Source organism: Siniperca chuatsi, linkage group LG3 (genome assembly GCF_020085105.1).
Source record: "Siniperca chuatsi isolate FFG_IHB_CAS linkage group LG3, ASM2008510v1, whole genome shotgun sequence".
NCBI classification, from domain to species: Eukaryota; Metazoa; Chordata; class Actinopteri; order Centrarchiformes; family Sinipercidae; genus Siniperca; species Siniperca chuatsi.
The window spans coordinates 7,053,068-7,075,617 of NC_058044.1; the positions used below are offsets into that span (position 1 = coordinate 7,053,068).

The 22,550-nt window shown below is 38.4% G+C and overlaps 2 protein-coding genes across 6 annotated transcripts; both read right to left on the minus strand.

Moving 5' to 3' along the window:
- Positions 1–486: 486 nt before the first annotated feature.
- cdc37 (cell division cycle 37 homolog (S. cerevisiae)) lies at positions 487–11,974 on the minus strand. 5 transcript variants are annotated; one of them, XR_006377046.1, is made up of 10 exons: positions 11,628–11,974; positions 9,518–9,814; positions 9,332–9,437; positions 7,572–7,687; positions 7,345–7,467; positions 7,038–7,220; positions 5,772–5,897; positions 5,316–5,362; positions 4,939–5,010; positions 4,753–4,775 (listed from the first exon to the last, which is right to left on the minus strand). XR_006377046.1 is itself a non-coding variant. In XM_044188058.1 (9 exons), exons 1-9 carry the CDS (start codon positions 11,742–11,744, stop codon positions 4,757–4,759), a joined length of 1,080 nt encoding a protein of 359 aa, XP_044043993.1. In that variant the 5' UTR covers positions 11,745–11,974; the 3' UTR covers positions 3,150–4,756. The 5 variants fall into 5 exon arrangements, 3 of the variants coding, with proteins under 3 accessions (XP_044044001.1, XP_044043993.1, XP_044043986.1); XM_044188058.1 differs by lacking the exon at positions 5,772–5,897 and having other exon boundaries at positions 3,150–4,775; XR_006377044.1 differs by lacking the exon at positions 5,316–5,362 and having other exon boundaries at positions 4,711–4,775.
- A 1,583-nt stretch (positions 11,975–13,557) lies between these two features.
- LOC122872203 (vascular cell adhesion protein 1-like) lies at positions 13,558–17,995 on the minus strand. The gene is made up of 5 exons (XM_044188124.1): positions 17,546–17,995; positions 16,196–16,463; positions 15,622–15,951; positions 14,717–14,974; positions 13,558–14,481 (listed from the first exon to the last, which is right to left on the minus strand). Exons 2-5 carry the CDS (start codon positions 16,407–16,409, stop codon positions 14,312–14,314), a joined length of 972 nt encoding a protein of 323 aa, XP_044044059.1. The 5' UTR covers positions 16,410–16,463; positions 17,546–17,995; the 3' UTR covers positions 13,558–14,311.
- Positions 17,996–22,550: the final 4,555 nt, after the last annotated feature.

Sequence of the window (22,550 nt, forward strand, 5' to 3'; positions counted from 1 at the left end):
GCCTCGCTCACACTCTTTCCACACCGCAGTCTTCAGATGGCTGAAACTGGGCGTCCAATCTGCCGTTAAATGCTAAAGGTGCATATATGTGCCCCTCAGAGGCTCCAGGTTCTGTCTGAGGTGGATGACCTTTGCTTTGATCTGTTGTTTTTTCACAAACTAAAGGTGGAAGAAAGAAAAATTAAATAAGAAAATTTTCACTCCATTTTAGTGTAAGCTACGAGTTTCTGGGGGAAAATAAGTCCGTCCGCATGTCGTCTTGCTTTGGCCAGACGAGCCAATGGGATGTCCCGGTCGGAGTTCATGATGTCACTGCTAAAGAAAACCTTTTCCCAAGTTTTCTAAAATGTTTATCCAACTTGGAGTATTGTTCACGTGACATTTCCCAGTTGTAAACCTGATCCCACACAGTTTTCCAACAATTAATAATCCAGATCCAGTTTGTGGGAGAGTTTGCACCAAGTCTCTCCTGTCTCAGATCAGTTTTCCATTGTCTGATTGGTCAGTCGGATCCAAATTCTGCATAGGAAGAAGTGTTAAGTCCAGATGTCAAAATTCCAGGTTTGATATGCCGGGATCCATCCTCAAATCTGTCTCAGTGTGTCCTTTTCGGTGTAGCTTCCCTGAGAGAAAACAGAAATGAAGAGTTAGTTTGACCAAGAATTCAAAAACCGTCAGCTAATTTTCTCTTTTTGAGTCATCTTTCCTTCCTTCTTTTAGAACTTCAGCCAGCTTGGGGATATATTTGGGAACAAATGCCTATTGTTTTCCATAATACACAGATTATGCATGAAAAAAACAATGAAATACAAATCAATATAACAATTTCTTGACTAATATCCAAACAAATGATTGGTCGATTAATAAAGGGGGCAGCCCTAACAAAATATTTGGGCTATCGTGGCATTGCAGGAGCTGTACCTACAGTGTGGCTAATTCTGAGCTGATACTGCAACACCAAAGCTCTCTGATGTTATATAATTACTCTGAGCAGTCCGAGATGACCTAATTCTATTGGATAGGACAGATTCAGCATACCGGAGTATTTCTGATTGAGCTGGTACACAGACAGTGGTGGAGATGACTTTTACCAGGGGTCATCAAGAACACACCCACTCAATGAAAGCACTCTCACACCAGTCTGCACAGATACACAGAGTAAAATAAAAGGGTCTGTGTGGAGAAATCAACAAATGCATAGTGACACAGTGACATATATATATATATATATACAGACAATGAGAAATTTGAGCACATACACACACACACCATGGCTGCCACCAGTACCACCTCCACTACAGATAAAGGAGCTTATAAAACCAAGCAGCAATGCATCAATATGCAGCTCAACTACCAGCCTGCTCTTCTGTTAGAAAACACCCAAATACATACATATGACAAAAACACACATTGACACCATGCATACATGAGAACAGCCCTGCCATCGTGCCTGTCTGCACGCACTGCAAGAGATATGTGTCAGACAGACAAACATGTACACACACATTCTCTCACACACACACACTCAGGCTGCAGCATGTAAGAATAAAAACACACTCACCTTGATCGCCTCAAGATCAATGGAAAGATGGGCTGGGCCTCGTCTTCTTGTTTTCACTTGTCTCCTTCCCCTTCTCTCTTCCCCGCTCCCTCTGTCTCTCTGCAGACTAGCAGTGTGTCACCACGGCGAGAAAAAAAAAAAAAAAAACACTTGGCGTCTTCATGAATATCCGCGGCTTCACCAGCCTCCCTCCCTCCCTGTCTCTCCTCTCCCTCTCCCCTGCCACAGTGGTCTCCCCCAAGCCACCCCCCCACCCCCCCACCACCACCACCACAGCCTCTGTGGAGAAGCCCATCTCCCCCTCTTCTCCCTCCTCCCGCACAGTGTGTCCATTAATCCCATACAACAGCCTCCGCTCCTCCTCTCTCCATCGGTTACCCTGCCTTCTTTTCTTTCTGGCAATGCCTTTTTTCCCTCTTATTAGCAGCCACACGCCGATTCTCTGCTTCAATAGTCAGGCGTGATTTCTCTCCATTATATACACCCAAACACAGCAGGTTTTTATTGGATCACACCGCTCATATTAACAAAATCACAATAAGGATTCATGTTTCTCACTCTGCTTTTTTTTGCAGTCATTCAAGGACATGTAGTACATTTATCCATTTTTTTTAAGCCCTAAAACGGGAATCATGCTACTCTTTTGTTTTTATCTTGAACTGTTTGGAATACATGTGTGCATGGACACTGAGCATCCCAAAGCTGGAAAACAAAGCAACGCAAGTGTTTAAGCAACACTTTTATGACAAACACAACAGTAAGGCTGCATCCAACAATTACTTTCATAATAGTCAATTAGTGATTCCTCATTTGGTGTCAGAAGAATTGTAAAAAATGTCCATCATAAGTTCCCCTAGCCCAAGATGATGTCTTCAAATTGCTTGTTTTGTCTGACCAACTGTCCTAAACCCAAAGATATTCAGTTTACTCTAATGTAAGACAAGGCAGCAAATCCTCACATCTGAAAAGCTGGACCAGAGAATACTTGGCATTTTTGCCTGAAAAAGGACTTACAATTATTAATCAATTATCAAAATAGTTGCAGATTCATTTTCAGTCCATTGACTGAGCTTGTAATTGTTCTACAAGACAGACACTGTGATAGTACACAAAATGTCAGTAGAACAACCTCTGATGATCACAGTTAATATTCAGAAACTAAACCTGTGCTGACTTTTGCCTGTTCAATGCTTTTTCAAAATTAGTAAAACATTCACACATCAAGAGATGTTGCAGGAGACTGTTGCAATTACAACTACACACTGATACAAATATACAAATAAACACAGCCAAGCAGTTCTGCATGAAGCTGTGACGCTATTCTGTTACTGTTCCATCAGCTTTTATAGGCATTATCTAGATTTGATTTATGCCCCGGGCCTGCGCTGATTGTTTTCTATTTACAAAAGTGACTGCACAAAGAAGCTTTGCCTCAAAAATCCTGCACAGACCACTAAATCAAACCTACCAATTAATTATGAAGGAGAGAGAGGAAAAGAGACCCAGCAATTAATTATGAGAGAGAGTGAGAGAGACAACTCACAGCAACTAGTGGAAAAGTTAATAAATTAAACACAAACAAATTAAACCTGATTTACCTGATTTTATTCTACAACACAACTTTAAAACAGTCTTGTAATACCCCTAGACAAGTACTCACAAAACCTGTTACATAATGTGATATAACGCCTACATTACAAAGCAACAATGATGAAAACAATTCTTCGCCTAACTGATTAGTCAATCGGCAGAAGATGAATCAGCAACTATTAAGATTTGCGATTAGTCCTTTCAGTCATTTTTCATGCTGAAATGTCAAACATTCTCCGGTTCCAGCTTCTCAAAAATGTTGCTGCTTTTCTGTTTTATAACACTGCAAAATTATGGGACATTTCATAGACTAAAAGCTTAATCAATTAATCAACAAAATAATCGGTTTAATCAATGATGAAAATAATCATTACTTGCAACCTTACTCAATTAATACCCAAATTTTCAAAGCTAGGTTAGGCTGATTATAATTAAATCTGATTTACAGAACCTTGACAGGTTTACTCTGAGATGCGTGGAGTTCCTACTACAATACTGGATTTTTGAGGTTGACCAACATTGATATTTGAGAGTTACAAAAACCTGATGATATTTCAGCTGATATTCTTTTAAATGATCTCAAACATGTCTTGTTACTTATTGGCTGACATATACACTGATACCTACTGTATATACTGTATCTGCAATAAGCAAATATCGGCTGATATATTTGCCCTGCCGGCTTATCAGCCTTGTCTCGTTATAGAAAATACTATAGGTTACTTTATACCTTTGACAGTCTCAGCAAAAACCAAACTTTCCATTGCACTGGACAGTCTACTTTCAATGCTGAGCATACTTTGTTTGGGAATGCTCCACTCAATTTAAGGCTAACTGATATCAGCTGAGATTGATCACAAATTACGTAGTTAATGGTCTTAAAATTCACCAATCACAAATGATAAGTGAGGTAACTAGATGGACTAGATGGACATAAAAAATGACATTTGGATAATTTTCTAGATGTATCTGAGTTTAATATGTCAGAGGTGTAAGCCAATGTCTCAGGATCAGATCTTCCAGTCTGTGGCTGTGTTACTCTCATAAAACCATCATCAGTGGTGATGTCAGTGGCACCTGTGATGTTGACTCATTTCTAATTCTAACATTAATTCAGGGTCAAGTGTCTGCAATATAAACACTGATCAAGGCATGCCTAAAAAATATCTTATTCTGTAGTTATTTTGTTTACTTGGTTGCATAAAGTACCTTAAACTTGAAGAAGACAGTAAAAGTGCTTTTTTCTAAACACTGCTAATCCAGTAAATCACATGATGGTTTAATCCATATGCTTATTAAATATGCATATATGTACATTACACTGGATGTATGAAGCATTGTTTGTACACTGTCGGACTTGTCAACATTCACTGTCAACTAACAAGGAATGTTAACTTAAAGTGATGATGTGGGTCAAAATGGAGGCAAAGAACAGGTGTATCAGTTTGACTGATGCCATCCGAAACATTATCGCACTGCTTTCTGCCATTCATTTAGGTTCTTCCTTCTCTTATTAATCTTCTTCCTCATTCTCTTCCTCCTCTTCTTTTCCATCATCACCCTCTCCTGATTCAGGGACCCACAGTCCAGAGTCAATGCACCTCCTCAGGTGGTATTTTCCTTCCTGTGGAGAGAAACACAGTGACACCAGTTCAAGACAGAATGAATGAATGAACATATATTTTGGTGGCACTTTGTGCCAAAGACACCTTCTGGTCCTCATTAGGTTACTTTTATTGACTGGAATTTATTATTTTAGGGCAAGGTTCAGTTACAAACACACTTACCTCTGGGTCCAGTTTGTTGATAGCTTCCTGTAGCATTTGAATGTTCTTCTCATCAAAGCTCTTCTGTATTTCCTATGAAACAAAAAATGTCAACATACTCATGATGCAATGAACCAACAGTAGTGAAGTGAGTACTGCCTACTGGTTTGTCAACACTGAATCTGAGTGAGCCATGAGGAAAAAAATCTTTCATTGTCATAAAATGTCAGCATATGATCACTTTAACATGCACCATGGGCACCAGTGTCCATAATTTCACAAAAAAAAAAATTTCCTTAAAAATTACACAATTTTATCCAATTATATCAAGGTTGGACTTTGGACAACTTTGTTCAAGCTTACGTGAAAGCTCAGGGAAAGTAGATAATGCTATTTACCTTGCAAAGAGAACTGCTGACTGACTGGTGGTGTCCATTCTGCTGAGCTGTGTGTGTATTGACTTCTTTGATTATCCAAATGGCAACACGGTTCATATCAATAGACTGAGCAAACACTGACTTCAAAATCTACAAAACAGCGGCTTTGAAATCTGTGAAAAAATGCAGTCTCTCGCACAAATTACGCGACGGTCAAAGTAAAAAGATCTTTTTCAATATCTCATGTCAGGAGCCGGTAACAGGATGTGAACTCTAAGTGGAGGAAAACCACATTTTCTCAAAACAGAATATAAAGCAAAATAAAGCAAAATGAATGTAGAAAACAGTAACGGGAAAGTGGGTAGATTGGCATGGATCTCAATTCCTCCCTTACTCAGTACAAACAACATACTTTTACACAATATTATACACTATTAAACAATCCTGTAAACAAAGTCAACATTATATGTTTCTCACCACAATAACTTGTAGCCATGTGGCTAATGTTAGCTTGTATGAGTTGATCTGCAGTATTGACTTTTCTGGCTTGTAGCTTCAGCCCCGGTACAGCAAAACAAGTTGGTCATTGATGTGGTGTGTAAACTGGAAGAAAAGGGAAACACTCTAACAGGCCTGCTGTTTTCCCTCACAGCCTCGAGGGACGTAGAGGGAGGCAACACACACTTTTTTAGTTGCTGTGTAAGGCTATATTAAATATCGCTGACATAAATTCATAGTGAACATCCTAGTTTACATTGTGGAAACCTCCAATTTTTTAAACAAAGTGAATTATTTGGTTAAAAAGGGGTCTAGTCAGCTACAGACTTTGTTGGATATTACCAACCATGATTTATTGACTGGATTATTTAAAGACCCTTCACAAAACGCATAGGTATTGGTTTGTAAATCCTATTGATGTTACAACTATTGACAACTAGAGTTAACAGTAACCCTGATACATTCATTTTTGTAGAGGAAGAGGTCACCAAACTCCCTTTAAAAATCTGACAATTTAATATTGCTTGGCGCAGGATAAGCATTAAATACTTTGTAAAACACTGTCTACAAACCAAACCTTTATTGTGTCTTCTTGTACATTCAGCATTAATCATACTTCTATTACTGCTGTGCAATATCCACCGTCTCATAATAATCTTAATAAGCTACACTTAACTTGACAGTACATGCACTTACTTATTACTTATATTTACATTGTATTATTATACCATACATACTTATCATCAACCGGTAAATCCACTTTGTACTTTACACTTATTTTAATTTTATACTTATATCCACTTTGTACTTTTATCTTTACTGTCTTATTTAACTTTCCTGTATTATAGTGTATTATATTTCGATTTGCGTAGAACTTCTATTCCTGTGTGCACTGACGTGATTGAGCAGCTCTAACAAAAGAGTTTCCCCTCGGGGGATCAATAAAGTATTTCTGATTCTGATTAAAACTAATGAACTGCGTTTTAGTTATTTCAACAAGAGTCCCTCTTCAAAACTACTGTTTGACAACGCTCTTGTTCACACGCACTATGTTGTGTTCCATTAACATGCTGTTACTTTCATCCATCAGTTAATCCCACCATGTTGCCTACTTTTTCAATTAAAATGTACATTTTATTTCAGTTCCACATGTAAACAAACAACATCTGCTGACCACTGTGGCAAACTTCTCCCGGAAATACTCAGAACTTTGTGTATGCTTGCATGTGTGAGTGAATGTTTTACCTTTGGCAGTGATTCGTAGACCTCTATAGGGTCTAAACCACCTGGGCCCCGTCTCTTGAGCCTCTCTTCTTCCTCTAGCTCCTTCATAGCGCTCTCCATACGAATCTGCGCACAGCTGCGGACCCGCTCCTTCAGCAACTCCAGCTCATGGTCGAACGCATCTTGGTAGGGCTTGTCTGCAGTCTGACATGGACACGAACACTTAAATGGCCACATTCCCACAAATATACCAACAAAGATAACTTCCCTCATGGAAAGTGGCTACACAGACAAAGATGCAGGAGAGCACGTTTTGCTAACTACAGACCTTGATCTTTGAAAAGAATTGTCTGAAGCAGCCTCTTGGGTCGACCTTAAGCGTCCGAGCCAAATCCAAGATGAACTGCATGACGATGGCCTGGTGGGCCACCTGCTCCATCAGTGCCTGTTTCTACAAATACATAGAGAATTTTCAAGGCTTTACCTGGCTGAATTAGTTGGGTTTTTTTGTACATAAGACAGAACATGCATACACACTTTTCTCACAGCACTCACCTCATCTATCTCAAAGTCAATACAGATGACAACAAGGCAATTGGCCGTCTCTTCGCACACCAGATGTGGGTTGTCTGAAAGATACTTCTGACTGTCGTCCCAGCGCCGCAACATACCTGGTGCACACACAAGCACATCCAGCATAATGCTACATTCAAACTGAGCTCCAGAGGTTGTCTTTTCGACACAGGAAGTCAAATATGCTCTGCGTTCAAGTGGCTTAAGTCATTAAGACAACACTGTTGCTTGGTGACTTACAATAATAGCGGACGCCAACAGACTCAACAAACTGATCCGTAAGGCCAGTGACATTGTGGGGGTGGAGCTGGACTCTCTGGCAGTGGTGTCAGAGAGGAGGATGCTGGCCAAACTACATGCCATCTTGGACAGTGTCTCCCACCCACTCCATGACGTGCTAGTCAAGCTAAGGAGCACCTTCACCCCCAAAAAGCACCACAGAGCGCCACAGGAAGTCATTCCTGCCTGTGGCCATCAAACTCTTTAACTCCTCCCTCTAAGGGTTAGTCTGTATGACCCTAGGTCACTAAACTGGACATTGATCATTAACATCTCTGCCATACTTGAATAATTGTGCAATATTCTGTGTACTACTCTTCTGTGCAATATTTAGTTTTCCCATGTTAGTTTTTCCAATTTATTGACATTGATATTATATATCTCCATTACTGCTGTGCAATATCTTAATAATCTCAATAAGCTACACTTAACTTCCACTGCTTATTACTTATTTTATTACATTGTATTATTATACTGTATTATCATCATCAACCGGTAAACCCACTTGGTACTTCACACTTATTTTATCTTATACTTATACCCTCCTGGTACTTAATTTATTTTCTGACCTGTTTTTATAGTGTTTTATAGTATATTATATTTTTTGCTAGGACTTTCTCCTGTGTGCACTGACGTAAAGGCAAGCTACTGTAACAAAGAGTTTCCCTTCGGGGATCAATAAAGTATTTCTGATTCTGATTCTGAAAATGTGCCATGTACCCTTTTCAAAAATGGTGAACTTGTGTTTCTGCTGCTTTGATTTTGACCATTCTTTTTTTAATCTGTCTCTTTTGGGTACCCCAACATTATGGAAGTTCAATACTAAATCACTGCAGTACCTCTTTAAAAACATTAGCATATGTAACAACTTCTTAATTTGTAGCTACCAGACTTACAAAGTCATGAATACCTCATCAGTGTGTTTCTCATAAATATATTAAACACGACCCCACTTGAAAGCACCATATGACACAAAAATAAACAATATGTTTAAGCACTTTAACCCTGAAGTTCTCATAATTTTATACATTGTTCACTATTCACTAATTAGTGTGTTTCCCCATTTTGTAGGCCGACCCTTCAGTATATAATGGACTGCAACGTAATAAGTAATGTACAACCTATGCACATAAACCAAAAGCTACATTAAGAACCATCATATTGAACACAGAAAAAAAGTAAATAGTGATAATTGAGCAGATAACTGGAATGGGCTGAGTAGTGTCCCAAATGTTTTATTTTATTTTTGCTATTTGACCCAAATGGCACAGAATTCTCTATATAATCAGGAACATTGAGTGAAATATTTTGCACAGAGCCCATGAGATGTTTGGTGTCTATGAAAATCTTGGAATACTGACTAGAGATTAAAATAAAGAGGTTTGAACAACGCTTGTCTACACAAGATGAAAATTGAGTGTCTGTGTGGCTGAACATGTTTAAGTATACAACAAAGAAAATACCAAAGTGTTTGATTTCCTTCGCATACTTCTCCACAAAGGTCTTGTGCTTCTCCACCTTTTCCTCCTCTGTTTCCTCCTTTGTTACAGGCTTGATGTTGAGTACACTCTAGAAAACATGATAAAGAAAACAGATAAATGAGTCACACAAAATCTTGCAAATCTTGTGACCTTGATGCCATGCCTTACCTTGCTGAAACCTTCTTTGTTGATAGTGTCAACATTCCAGGGCAGTTTCTTTTCTTCTCGCCGGTGTTCTTCGATCATTTTCCCAAACGACTTTTCATCCTTCTTCAGTTTTCTCACCTCGGCCTGGACTTTCTTCAGCTCAGCCTCTCTCTCCTCATCCTCCTCTCCCTCCCTCTTTCCTTCTTCCAGCTCTTTAAGTCGTCCCTGCGCTTCCTCTAATAGCCTCTTGCATTCTGCAAAGTTATTCTCCAGGTCTTCCCCTCTGTGCTGAAACTCAGCCATTCTCTCCAGCCGGACCTGTTATGGCAGCCCAGAGAGGATGAGATAAATGAAGAAGAAACATAATCCCCTTCAGGATGAATGCTGAAGGGGATCAGGTAGGGAGAAGATGCTCAAAAGTGAAATTAGAAGAAAACTAGAAACGCACATTCAAAACAAATGTGTGCATGACAGAAAGAAACACTGAAAAAAAAAAATATAATGTGCACATGAAAGAAAACTAATTACCTAGGAGTGCCTGATGTGGGGAAAGGATCTCAAATATCTTGGGAATGATTCATTGGAACTAATATGCCTGTTGCTGGGCAATGAAATACACTAAAGAGGTGGATCAAAATGACTTGTTTAGTCTGATTTGGTTATCTTAGCTAAGTACATGGTCAAAGTTGTACATTGTACGGAAATGAGCAATGATAGTGAACTTCATGCTCCATTGTACCAGCCCATAACATTTCAAACATATCAGCCAGCGGTATCATTTTAACTTCCCCACATCTGGGCGAGCTTTGATTCTCTACAAATATCAGATTTAAGAAATACTGGAATAAAAATAGACGAGGGAAACAAGGGGATGCTGGAGACTACAAGTCACTCTAGACCTTTCACCTAACTAGTCATGTGACAGTTAGGCACCAGCTAAGCTCATTAATTACACAGAACCAGAGCCATACAAACTGAGCGTGACCAACACAATTTGCAAACATACTAGTTTCATAATGTATTTATTTAATTTCAAGTAACTTCTGATTTTACCGTGATTTGAGGTCTATCAAAGGTAGTGGTTCCTAACCATTGGGTTGGGACCCCCATGGGGTTACAAGATAAATTTGTGGGGTTGTGAGACAATTAACAGAATAGGAAGAAATAAATCAAATGTATTTATTTTTGATGGTTGACAATAGTTCACAGGTAGACATTTTAAGGGGTCACAAACCAAAAAGTTTGTGAATCACTGATCTACAGTAATATTGAAAGGGATGTGTGAATGTTGTTAGTTAGCATTATTTCTGGAGCCAGACTGATACGTTTTGACAGCGACATCGATATTTCAGAGTTTTTTAAAAATCTGATATGATGAAATTTGGCCAATATCGATTGTTTAACTAAAATATATAACAAACATATTGATACGGTTTGATTGTTGTGACCTAAATATGGCAGTGTAATATGTAAATATGCCTTGCCAAAATATTTGTGATCATCTAACCTCAATTGATAATATCAGTCAGGCTCTGATTATTTTTCTTTGAAAAGAAGCAAAAGCAATAACAACAAGGTGTTACACAAACTATGTGACCCATCATTGTTACCTTATTTGGATTTTCAGCTGTTAACACTGCACAGATAGTTAGATATAGTGACACATATTTATACCTGTGACAGCAAACTGGTGGCCACTAGTAGAGCCGTTAGCCAGCTGCTAATGCTATCAACCTCTCAGTGTTTTTCTAGTGTTTTCTTTGGCTTTATCTTTATTTTTATACCCTTTATGTTGTCGGTTACACATTTAATTCTGCCTGTTTTCATATACTGTGTTCTCTGTCTCTTCCATATCCCTCGTTTTCCATTTTCTTCTTCCTGTAAAGCATTTGTAACTTTTGTTTATAAAAGAAAAGTGCTGCACAAATAAAGTTTGCTTGCTAGTCTTTAGCTAGTAACGTTAGATCCTTTAGCGTCACAGAATCTGAGGGGTCACAAATTTCTGTGTAACACCTGTCGGTTAACTCAATCTTTATGGACTCCTCTGGTTGTTACTAAGTCACTTCTACTGGTAAAACTAACCAGGTATAGGACTCCAAACTTCACGGCTACAACAAGTTTCACTGCTGACCCGATGTCTCATCCTGAACAAGCTCGGCGTGTCGACGTACGGACTGGTCACATCTTCATCGTCTGACACATAGATGTGATCCCAGACGCTGTAGTCGATGCCCGCTCCGGTGCTCATCTTCCAGCTCTTTTTGGCCCCTGTCCTCTCCGGGTTTTCAGTTTTAGAAGAAGGAAACTGCAGGGCTATTCAGCAGGGACACTACACCGACAAGGCGTCAGAAAACAAAACAAAGTGATAGTTTCCCAATCCTCTTAGCGAGGGAGGAAGCCACAAGCTGTTTACATAAATCCCCTTTCCAACGGCGGCAGCAGCAGCCCCGCGCGCCCGGAATGATTCCAATAAATACACGTCATCAAGAAGCGCTGGTCGGGTCGGTAATTTATTTGTTTGTGTTGTTAAATAGCCCCAAACACAAACTAACTGTAATTATAATGCCAAAAACAATAATAGTGTGGTAACAGTGGAGGATTTTGCTGACTTTTATCACTCATTCTTACACTGAATGTATCATTTTGTTAAAATGAATTGACCTGGTAGCCCTACAGTATTTTAGTAATGGAAATAATTCCTTTTAATAATGGGAACCCAGATGGATACTGGACAAAACTGATAATTTGTTTCATCTTGTAAACGTGTGGAAATATGTGGCCTACTATAAACATTCCTTTAAATGTAATTTTAGTCTCCCAATGTGTATGTAGGGTTTTTTATGTGTAAAAGGTCTTCTTGTTCGTCTGTTTTGTGACATGTTCATAGTTTCCTTGAAAATTAATAAAAAGAGAATTGCAACACATTATTTATATATTATGTATTTAACGTTTATTTATCTTGAACAGTTTGTGTCTCATAAAATCTGTTGAATGTGAACATTCAGGCTATATCTTTAAGAAATTAAAATTTTGCTCCAAGGAGATTTTTAATTGAGTGTATAATATACAAAGACAACAATGAAAAAATCACTTGTTTAATCACATGCTTTCTGAAGTCTACACTTTGAGTGCAATTGCAAGCATGGACTTTTGCAAGCATAAATATGGAGGCACTGAGTAAGAGTCCCAGGGCAGGATGCACAGGTGTTTCCTCTGGAAATGTTTTCAGTTTTTGGGCTGGTGATCAGGCTGTAAACATGCCCACAAAATTCAGTGATAGTTTGCAAAAAATGGAAGCTGTCATTCCTTTTCAGTTGTAGGGTTGTTTTACGCATGACTAGTGTAGGGGACTAAGACACGAAGGTTGGGCCTGCTTTAATTCCAGTCTCACAAGAATCTAATTAATTTAGGCACCATCAGGGAAATATATTCCCTACAATGAGAAAACCATGGGTAATTCATACATGAATGCATAGATAGACATACTACGTAGCCTACATGAGTTGGATAACAGTGCAAATAACATATTGTGGGATGGGTTTAATCAGTTACGACAGGGCTACTTCATCAATAGTTTATCTATTATTAATGATGAAGATAAAGTTTCTCATGTCGTCCTCTTTCCTCTTCTCATCTCCTCCTTTTCATCCTGGTAGGAGGGGAGAGGTAGTAAGGCAGAGGAGGAAATGAGTAGGAATGAAACATTTCTGGGATGCATGTACTTGCTCCACCCTAAACTAAATCTCTGCAGTGGAGTTTCCTGTAAAAGCCTCAAAGATAAGAATACCTCAAGAGTTCTGAATGCATAAAGGTAGCTTGGCAATAAAGAATCTCATAAACAGGAAATCTACAATTACTTCTTCTAGTTCCATTTTGGGGGTTACTGTACTTGCCATTTTGTTGACAATGTTACATTGAATAACTGTTAATATTTAACATACTGGTGCATCAATATTGTGGTGTCTCCATTTAATTACTGTTAATGGACAGTACTTAGTTCTATGTATTTGCAACTACTTTAAAATACAATTAAATATTAGTGAAAGAAACAGGGATGCATCTTATTGTTAAGTGTTATCATTTATTCATGTATGAAAATGAAACATGGTCAAAGCTTATATTTGCTTACTGAAGTTTCAGTGTACAGTTCATTATTATACAGTTTTGTTTGTATGAATTCCTCTTTTTCAGTGTCACTCAGCTAGCACATCAATACAATACACACACACAAACACATATATATACACATATACACACAGACGTGCACACAGCAACTGTTGCAAGATCACTAGCTGTGGGTTAGAACGAGGTGAGGCTTGAGTCTTCAGTGGTTGAACACAGCTGTGAAGTTCAATGTGAGAATTTTCACACAATAATATTAAGCTTTATATATATAGTACCGCTCTTTACAGTCCTTTACAGTAACACAACCAAAATACATCTGAGAGAAACAGTAAAACAGCATGTTCGCCTGAACAACAGCTTCAATTGATGTTCCAATTTACTATTTAACTAACTGCAAAGAAAGTCAGAAAATAGGTTACATGGATATAGACGTCTTTATTTGTAAACTACTTTTCACTCTTCAGTCTCACATTCATCAATTTACATGAATAGCCTGTGTTCATTTAAGAGAAATTAATATCTTATTATCAATCAATCTGCACTGCTTCAATATACTTATAAAACTAGAAATTTTGCCTGCCAACACTCGATATTCAGTATTAATAATCAATAACCTTTGTCATTAGTCACAGCTAATGACAAAGCAACAGCTCCAGACTGTCCATTCACATTTCCTGCCTTCACGCAGACTTATTCTGCACTGGGCACGGCAGCGTGTCGTGTGTGCAAACAGAAAACGTCCTTCAGGTTGTATTGTCCCATTCTGTTGGTTTTGTAGTAATAGAAGTATCCTATTAGCCCGATGACAACTAGAGCAGCAATTATTATTATTCCCGCTATAATGTATCCGATGTAGTTGACTGCAGAGAGTTGGGTGAGGGGTATGGGTAAAGAAAAAAAGAACAGAGAATATTATACGTCAGACCAGTACCAAACACCAAAACAGTCACAATGAACTTCCTTCCTGATGTGTGTTAGAATAAATTCTCCGCTGCTGTGAATACTGAAAGAAATATTGCGGTTGCTCTTCAGTGACTCACTTTCCATTAACAATCATGACCCTGAAGACTGTACATAACAACACTTAAAACTCACCTTTGACATCCACGTTGTACTTCACAGTGACATTCCCCACGTTGTTGCTGACAGAACAGGTGTACTGCCCTTTATGCTCAGCAGCTACAGAGCTGATAGTGAGAACGCTGCCACTGGAGGGGGAAGCTCTACCTGATGGGAGCATCCAGGTGTATGAGGGGCTGGGGTTTCCCACAGCCGAGCAGTTCAGCTGTAGAGGGTTTCCTTCTGTGATAGTAATCGGATCTGGATGTGATGTCCCCTCTAGCTGAGGCTTAACTGTGTGTTGATTGAGTGAGGAAGAAAAACAACATGTCATTACAACAAAATGGGACAAATTTTGAAATTTAAAAACTGACGCGAGATATACAAAGATTGTAAAAGAGCAGTGGTGAACAGTACCTAATTCCTATCACCACAGTACTGTCCCTAACAGCCTGTTGTACTTCACTTTCACTTTCTGCTACCATATACTTCTACTCACATTCCAGAAAATATTTTACCTTTTAATCCACTACCTTTATTTACAGGGACAGCTGTGTGACAATGCTAACATGCTGATGTTTAGCATGTTCACCATCTTAGTTTTACATGCTATCGTTAACTTTGTCTGTCTGCTATTTGGTGCTGGGCAGGTAGCGTACAGTGGGTGTGTAGAAAAATGAAAACAACGCTGATGAGAGCTGTGAGAGTCAACAGAAACAGTAAAGTTGTGGGCCGGAAAACTAAAACAATGAGATGAAAGACTCTATAAAGGTCCGTAAAGATGAGGGGAACTGCAGAGTCAGGTGATAATTATCTGTGGGTTCATCACTACGAGCGATCCCTTTCAGATAATAGTAGTCATGTGATCCATTGCTAATGTAAAAAAGGCCAACATGATAACTGAGGGTGTCAAGGTGTGTCGAAGATGTTGTCAGACTCACAGTAGACAGCAGCGGTGATGTTTTGTGACATCACCACTGGAGGGGGCTGTGGTCCTTCAGGTCCCAGTTCTAGCTCTGCTTCACACCTGTACTGGACTCCATCATCTTCTTTACTGGGGGTGATGTTTAAAGTGAAGATCTCAGTCACCGGTTTGTTCTCTGTGTTGCTGGACTGCAGCTGACCCAGAGCTGTCTGTCCTCTGTAGAAGATCACAATGAGGTTTTCAACAGGAGCAACATCCTGTACTGTACACTGCAGAGTGTACTGGTGACCCTCCAACATCGGCCCAGTGTGATTAACAAAGCTGATGGACACAATGTGTGGAGGCTCTGTGGAGACAAGAAGAAGACAAAGAGACAAGCTGAGAGACACATAGAGATATAGACACACAAAGCAAGCTAGAGGTTGTCAACAACAGCTGACACAGTATAAATCCCTTTGACTGCAAATTTGAAAGAACAAATAAAGAGATCAAATAAAAAAGTCCTGTGACCCCACTGCTTCAGCACTCATTCTGATTAGAAATGATGAAACCATCACTAGCAAGTTTTGTTCCACAGCAAGTTTACTTACGGTAGACAGTTACAGGCAGGGTGGTACAACACTGGCCATTATCACCATTATAATAGCACATGACAGACGGGCTCCATTCAGTCATTCTGTCAACCGTCCATGAAATCGTGGTTCCGTTTGTTGTTTGAGTCTCCCACAGGGCTTTCCAAACCAAATAACTTGTTGAGGCAAGCATGCTGACATACAGAGCACCTGGCAGAGGCTGGGTCGCCATTCTTCACTACCACTCTGGATGGGGTGAACACAGGTTTATCTGCACAGTTGTTATCTGTAACACAGACATTAAAGGTTGTGATTTTAAACAGCTCGATGTAAAATTAGCAACCAGATACACCATTAAAGCATCTAAAACTGTAGTTTCACACACAATGTCATTCAAGAAACCAAAAGTTATATTAGTGCTATATACTGTCTCATATAACAGTGATTTTGTTTGTTTATTGAAAGTATTTATATTTTTCAGAAATAGAATAGCTGTAAACATTAACATTAGCAGTTGTCCTGCTGTCATGTTATTTTGCGCATACACTCACCTTTTTTAGTATTTCACAAGTATTTCACAAAAAACTCACCAAAAAGTACTAATTTTACATTACGTAGTTATGTTTTTCATATATATATATAATATAATCATATATAGGCTATTTGCATTCCTAAATATTTATTCAATCACTGATGTATCAATAATGGTAAATGGTAAATGAACTGTAATTATATAGCGCCTTTCTAGTCTTTCTGACTACTCAAAGCGACAGCGAACTGACTGTACTACTAGCAATGGGTAAGTAATAAAACAAATCCACATTACGAATGCTTTGGTAATGGACACTACTCCAAATTCAAATTTGCTTTGTTGGCATCACCATAATTATTTACAGTACCGTCACAACTTGTAGTAGCCTACAAAGTTTACATTAAGTACAATATTCAGAATGGAGAAAAGAAAGATAAATGGTTTGTACATTATTACACTAACTATATAACACTATATCCATTTTACAACAGAGGCTATAAAACATATATTACAACTACACTGCATAGTAAACAGTAATGAAATAAACTATTTTAGGCCAACAAGTCATTCAAAAATAAAATAATATAAGACGAGATATATTTTAATTGAATCTGAAGCATGTAACTCGAGCAATAACTTCCCATTTTCACTCCATCTGATAAACTACAAGTGAGAGTACATTAAACACAACATTTAAAACACTGAGCTGCATTTGATGACATGTAAATCGCACCTCTAATGATAAAAGCTATCATGTGGTCTATAGGGAGCACAAACCATGTCAAAGGTGGACTATAAAATGACATTTCAGACCACAGCAGATATGGAAAACTTACCACAACTGGACACACAATTCATCAAAGTAACAAACAAAAATATGTAACAGAAAATCATTTTTTCCAGTAGCCCAGGTCTTGTGAGCAAACGAGCCGTCCGTTAATAAAAACGATTGCGACTGAAATTGAAAGTAAGCCGTCCAAAAGTCACTCCCTTTTTGGTTTGCTATGGGTGAGAGGCAGACGCTCCTGTCTCATGTAGACCACTGAATGCTTCTCGGTCATGTCATTATTAGAAAGGGATAAGTGAAATTGAAACTCGCAGTCAGGGTGAATTTCCGAAACATTTGGGAAATTCCAGTACTGCCAGCAGAGGATGACTGATCGTCATGATGACACTGAGTCAACTTAAAACGACCCACTGAACTAAAGCTTCACCACACATATATGGAACTATTGGTCACCTTTACCCCATCTCCCTATATCTAGGATATCTGCTCCCTCACTTATTACTCCAGAAAATCTGGATTTCCACCTCAGTAGTGCCTAGATATTTTGTGTTTCTATCTCTCTTCTGCCACTCCCCCTCCAACTTGTAGCCAGCGGAAGGCAGGACTCCATATCAGAGGGCCAGATATTTTAATGGCACTTGGTGTTAGGAAAAGAGCAGCGGGGGGGTGCTTCTGTTATACAGTCTGTGGGTGTAACCTGGTCTGTATAAGAAACCGACATAAATTCCCGAGTTGAATCTAAAGTAGCTTGCCTTTAGGACTCATTTCCAAAAATCTACCCTAAACTTCTAAAACCATTTACCTTTACTCCATGTACTTACATGAATTACGTTTTTACAAACGGTGATCCCTTTTGTCCATAAACTGTATGAAACCTCCATGGAGGGAACTTACCTAAATATTATGAGGGGGGGTTTCCCACCAAGGTTAGTGTAATTTTTCTGTGAATAACGGACTATTGATGTTTAGGAGGCTTATTTGTTTGTTGGTAGGAAAAAAACCATGTCATTACAGCAAAATCAATTTTAAATTTAAACACACCATATAAAAATTTAAAACCAGGGTGAACAGACCTTTCCAACCACAGCTGTTAACAGTGGTTTTATTTCAGTTTTGACCATTATTCATAAATTCCAAAAAATATTTTACCTTTTAATATACCTTTTTTACAGGGCCTTAGTTAAAACCATTATTTTTGAAGAAACATAACATTTGCTGAACAAACTTATAAATTTAAATTACTTTATTTATGAAAAGTTTCAGAATTTGTTCAGTAGAGGTTATGTACTTTTTACCCAGTCTCACTAAATTTAACAGAATAACTGTCCATAAAATAATCTATTTTACATTTCACCTCTTATTTTAACTGAAATTTGCTGCCTGTTTGGTTATTACTGGGTTTAGAAAATGAAAACAACCATAGACTGTAATCAAAAACGTAAAGTTTGGGCCGGAAAACCTGGTGAAAACCAAAAGGTCCTAAAGTGGGGAAATGCAATCGGTGTTTATTGGGGTTCTATACCGATCCCACAACCAGATATTATCCGCTAATGTAAAAATATTGATTGGAGATTTTAAAGTAAAATGTTTTAAAAAAAGGAAATATAATAGGGTTCAAGGGTTCAAACAGTCACATGAATCTGATGTTTTGTAATAACCCTGGGGGGCTGTGGTCCTTAGGATTCTGCTCTCATACCCTTCTACCCATCATGCCTGGGGGTGATTTAAATAAACTCACAGGGTTTTCCGGTTTGTACTCAGTGACCCAACGTTGTTCTGAGAAGTACTGGGTTTTCCAGGAGCAACACCTGTATGACCTGCAATGAGGGACCCTCCAACATGGACCAGGTGTTAAAAAGCTGGGCCAAGGGGAGGTCGTGGAGAAAGGGCGGATAAGTAAGGAACTGAGTATGCCCAAAGCAAGCTAAGGTTGTAAAAAGTGAAAGAAAACCCTTTACCAAATTTGGAACAAATGAACAAATAAAAAGCCTTACCCCATGTTAGACCATTTGAAGAAATATCATCACAGCAAGTTTTGTTCAACAGCGTTTACTTTTAATTTCACTGGTACAAATCCTTTATCACCATTTAAAGAATAAACCTATTCATCTTTTCAACCGTCCATGAAACATGGTTGTTTTGTTCACCCACGGGTTTCCAAACCAAAACCTTGTTGGGCAAATGTGCTGGCATGGCAGGGTTGGGTGATTTTAACCACCTGGATGGGGTAACAAGGTTTATTGCCGGACTTAACAAAGAATTAAAGGTTTATTTTAAAAGTCGGTAAAATTAGAACCCGATCAATTAAAATTAAAACTGTGTTTCACACACAATTCTTCAAAAAAAACTAATAAGGTTAGGTGGTTGAAATTGGTAAGCCTCCAAAAGTCCCCTTTTTTGTTTCCAAGGGGAGGGCGGTCCTTCCAGTCCCATAAGCTTCTCTCACTTATTGAAAATAATTTTAAACTGGTAGGGTATTTTGAAGATTTGGGGCGGGTTCCGTTGTGCGGGATGACTGACCCCTTTGCCCTGAGAACAAATGAATAACAAAGACCAACATGAAAAGTACCATTATTGTACCTTAAATCCCAAAAACAAGCTGAAAGCACATGGTTTTGTTGTGGAGGAAAGGGCCAAAAGACCCCTACCCCCTAGAGTTCCCCAGAGTAAAGGAAAGGCTGCCCAAAAACCCTTTCAAATTGAAGAAAATAGGTCATTTACCCCTCCCCATGTTAGGCAATCTCTGATTAAACAACTAGCAGTTGTTCAAAAGAAGGAAACGGGGAAACAATAGCCAAAATAACAAAATCCCAACCCCAATAAAACATGAACGTTTTTTAGTCTGCAAAAAAAATGGAAAACGGTTGTGGGCGGAGTTCAAGTCCCCAAAACCAAAATGTTTGCCACCATTTCTGACAAAAACAAATGGAAAGTGTTTTTCTATCTGGATGGGTGACCGGTAAACCCACGTGTTTGCCCCGATTAGTTTGTGATTTTAAACAGCTCGATGTAAAATTAGCAACCAGATACACCATTAAAGCATCTAAAACTGTAGTTTCAACACAATGTCATTCAAGAAACCAAAAGTTATATTAGTGCTATATCTGTCTTATATAACAGTGATTTTGTTTGTTTATTGAAAGTATTTATATTTTTCAGAAATAGAATAGCTGTAAACATTAACATTAGCAGTTGTCCTGCTGTCATGTTATTTTGCACATACACTCACCTTTTTAGTATTTGACAAGTATTTCCAAAAACCCCAAAAAAATTTTTTAAATTTTTTATTTTTTCATATATATATACATATTTTCATACATATATATCATATAATCATATATAGGCTATTTGCATTCCTCAATATTTATTCAATCACTGATGTATAAATAATGGTAAATGGTAAATGGACTGTAATTATATAGCGCCTTTCTAGTCTTTCTGACTACTCAAAGGAAGAAAAAAAAGGGAAAAAAAAAAACCCTTAAATTTTGGAAGGCCCCCAAATTAAATTTTTTTTGGCCCCAAATTTTTTCCCCCAAAGTAGTAGCCTACAAAGTTTACATTAAGTACAATATTCAGAATGGAGAAAAGAAAGATAAATGGTTTGTACATTATTACACTAACTATATAACACTATATCCATTTTACAACAGAGGCTATAAAACATATATTACAACTACACTGCATAGTAAACAGTAATGAAATAAACTATTTTAGGCCAACAAGTCATTCAAAAATAAAATAATATAAGACGAGATATATTTTAATTGAATCTGAAGCATGTAACTCGAGCAATAACTTCCCATTTTCACTCCATCTGATAAACTACAAGTGAGAGTACATTAAACACAACATTTAAAACACTGAGCTGCATTTGATGACATGTAAATCGCCCTCTAATGATAAAAGCTATCATGTGGTCTATAGGAGCACAAACCATGTCAAAGGTGGACTATAAAATGACATTTCAGACCACAGCAGATATGGAAAACTTACCACAACTGGACACACAATTCATCAAAGTAACAAACAAAAATATGTAACAGAAAATCATTTTTTCCAGTAGCCCAGGTCTTGTGAGCAAACGAGCCGTCCGTTAATAAAACGATTGCGACTGAAATTGAAAGCAAGCCGTCCAAAAAGTCACTCTCCTTTGTTTTCCTAAGAGTGAGGCAGACTGCTCCTGTCTCATGTGGACCATAGATAGCTACTCGGTCATGTCTCATTATTAGGAAAGGATAAGTAGAAAATTTAAACTAGCAGTCAGGTGCATTTCTGAAGCATTTGGGGCTTTGAAATTCCAGCACTATCAACAGAGGATGACTTGATCGCTCGCGATGACACTGGAGTCACCCTTAAAAGACCCACTGAACTAAAGCTTCACCACACAATAGGAAAGGCATTTACCCCATTTAATTAATATTGTCCCTATTATTACCCAGAAAACTGGATTTCCTCAGTAGTGAGAATTTTGTGTTTCTATCTCCTTCCCTCCCCCTCCAATTGTGGAAGGCGGACTCCAATCGAGGGCCAATATTTTAATGGCACTTGGTTTAAAAGACAGCTGCTTCTGATAAGTTGGGGGAACCTGGCATAAAAACCACAGACTTTAAATACATTATTATTTTTTTAGTTCCGGTGAAAAGGTAAAGCAGTTTTTTGGTTACTAAAACCACGTAATTCCTAATTTCGTTTTTTTATGTACAAAGTACTCTGTGCTGAGAGGATGACTGACCCTCTTGATGACCCTGAGTCAACTTAAAATGACCCACTGAACTAAAGCTTCACCACACATAGAAAAGCATACACATAATATATGTCAGCCTATAGTTAGTCTACACACAAGCAACAGAGCTGAAAGTTCAGCTATCAGGTTTTGTTAGTGGAGGAATTTTAGTGGTCCGGAAACAGACTTCCCTCATCTCCTTCCTGAGAGCCCTTCCTCCATTGAGTAAAGGAAAGGCGTGCTCTCAAAAAAAGCCTGCTTTCAAATCCTGAGACCGAATAACTATTGGTCACCTTTACCCCATCCCCCTATGTCTAGGCAATCTCTG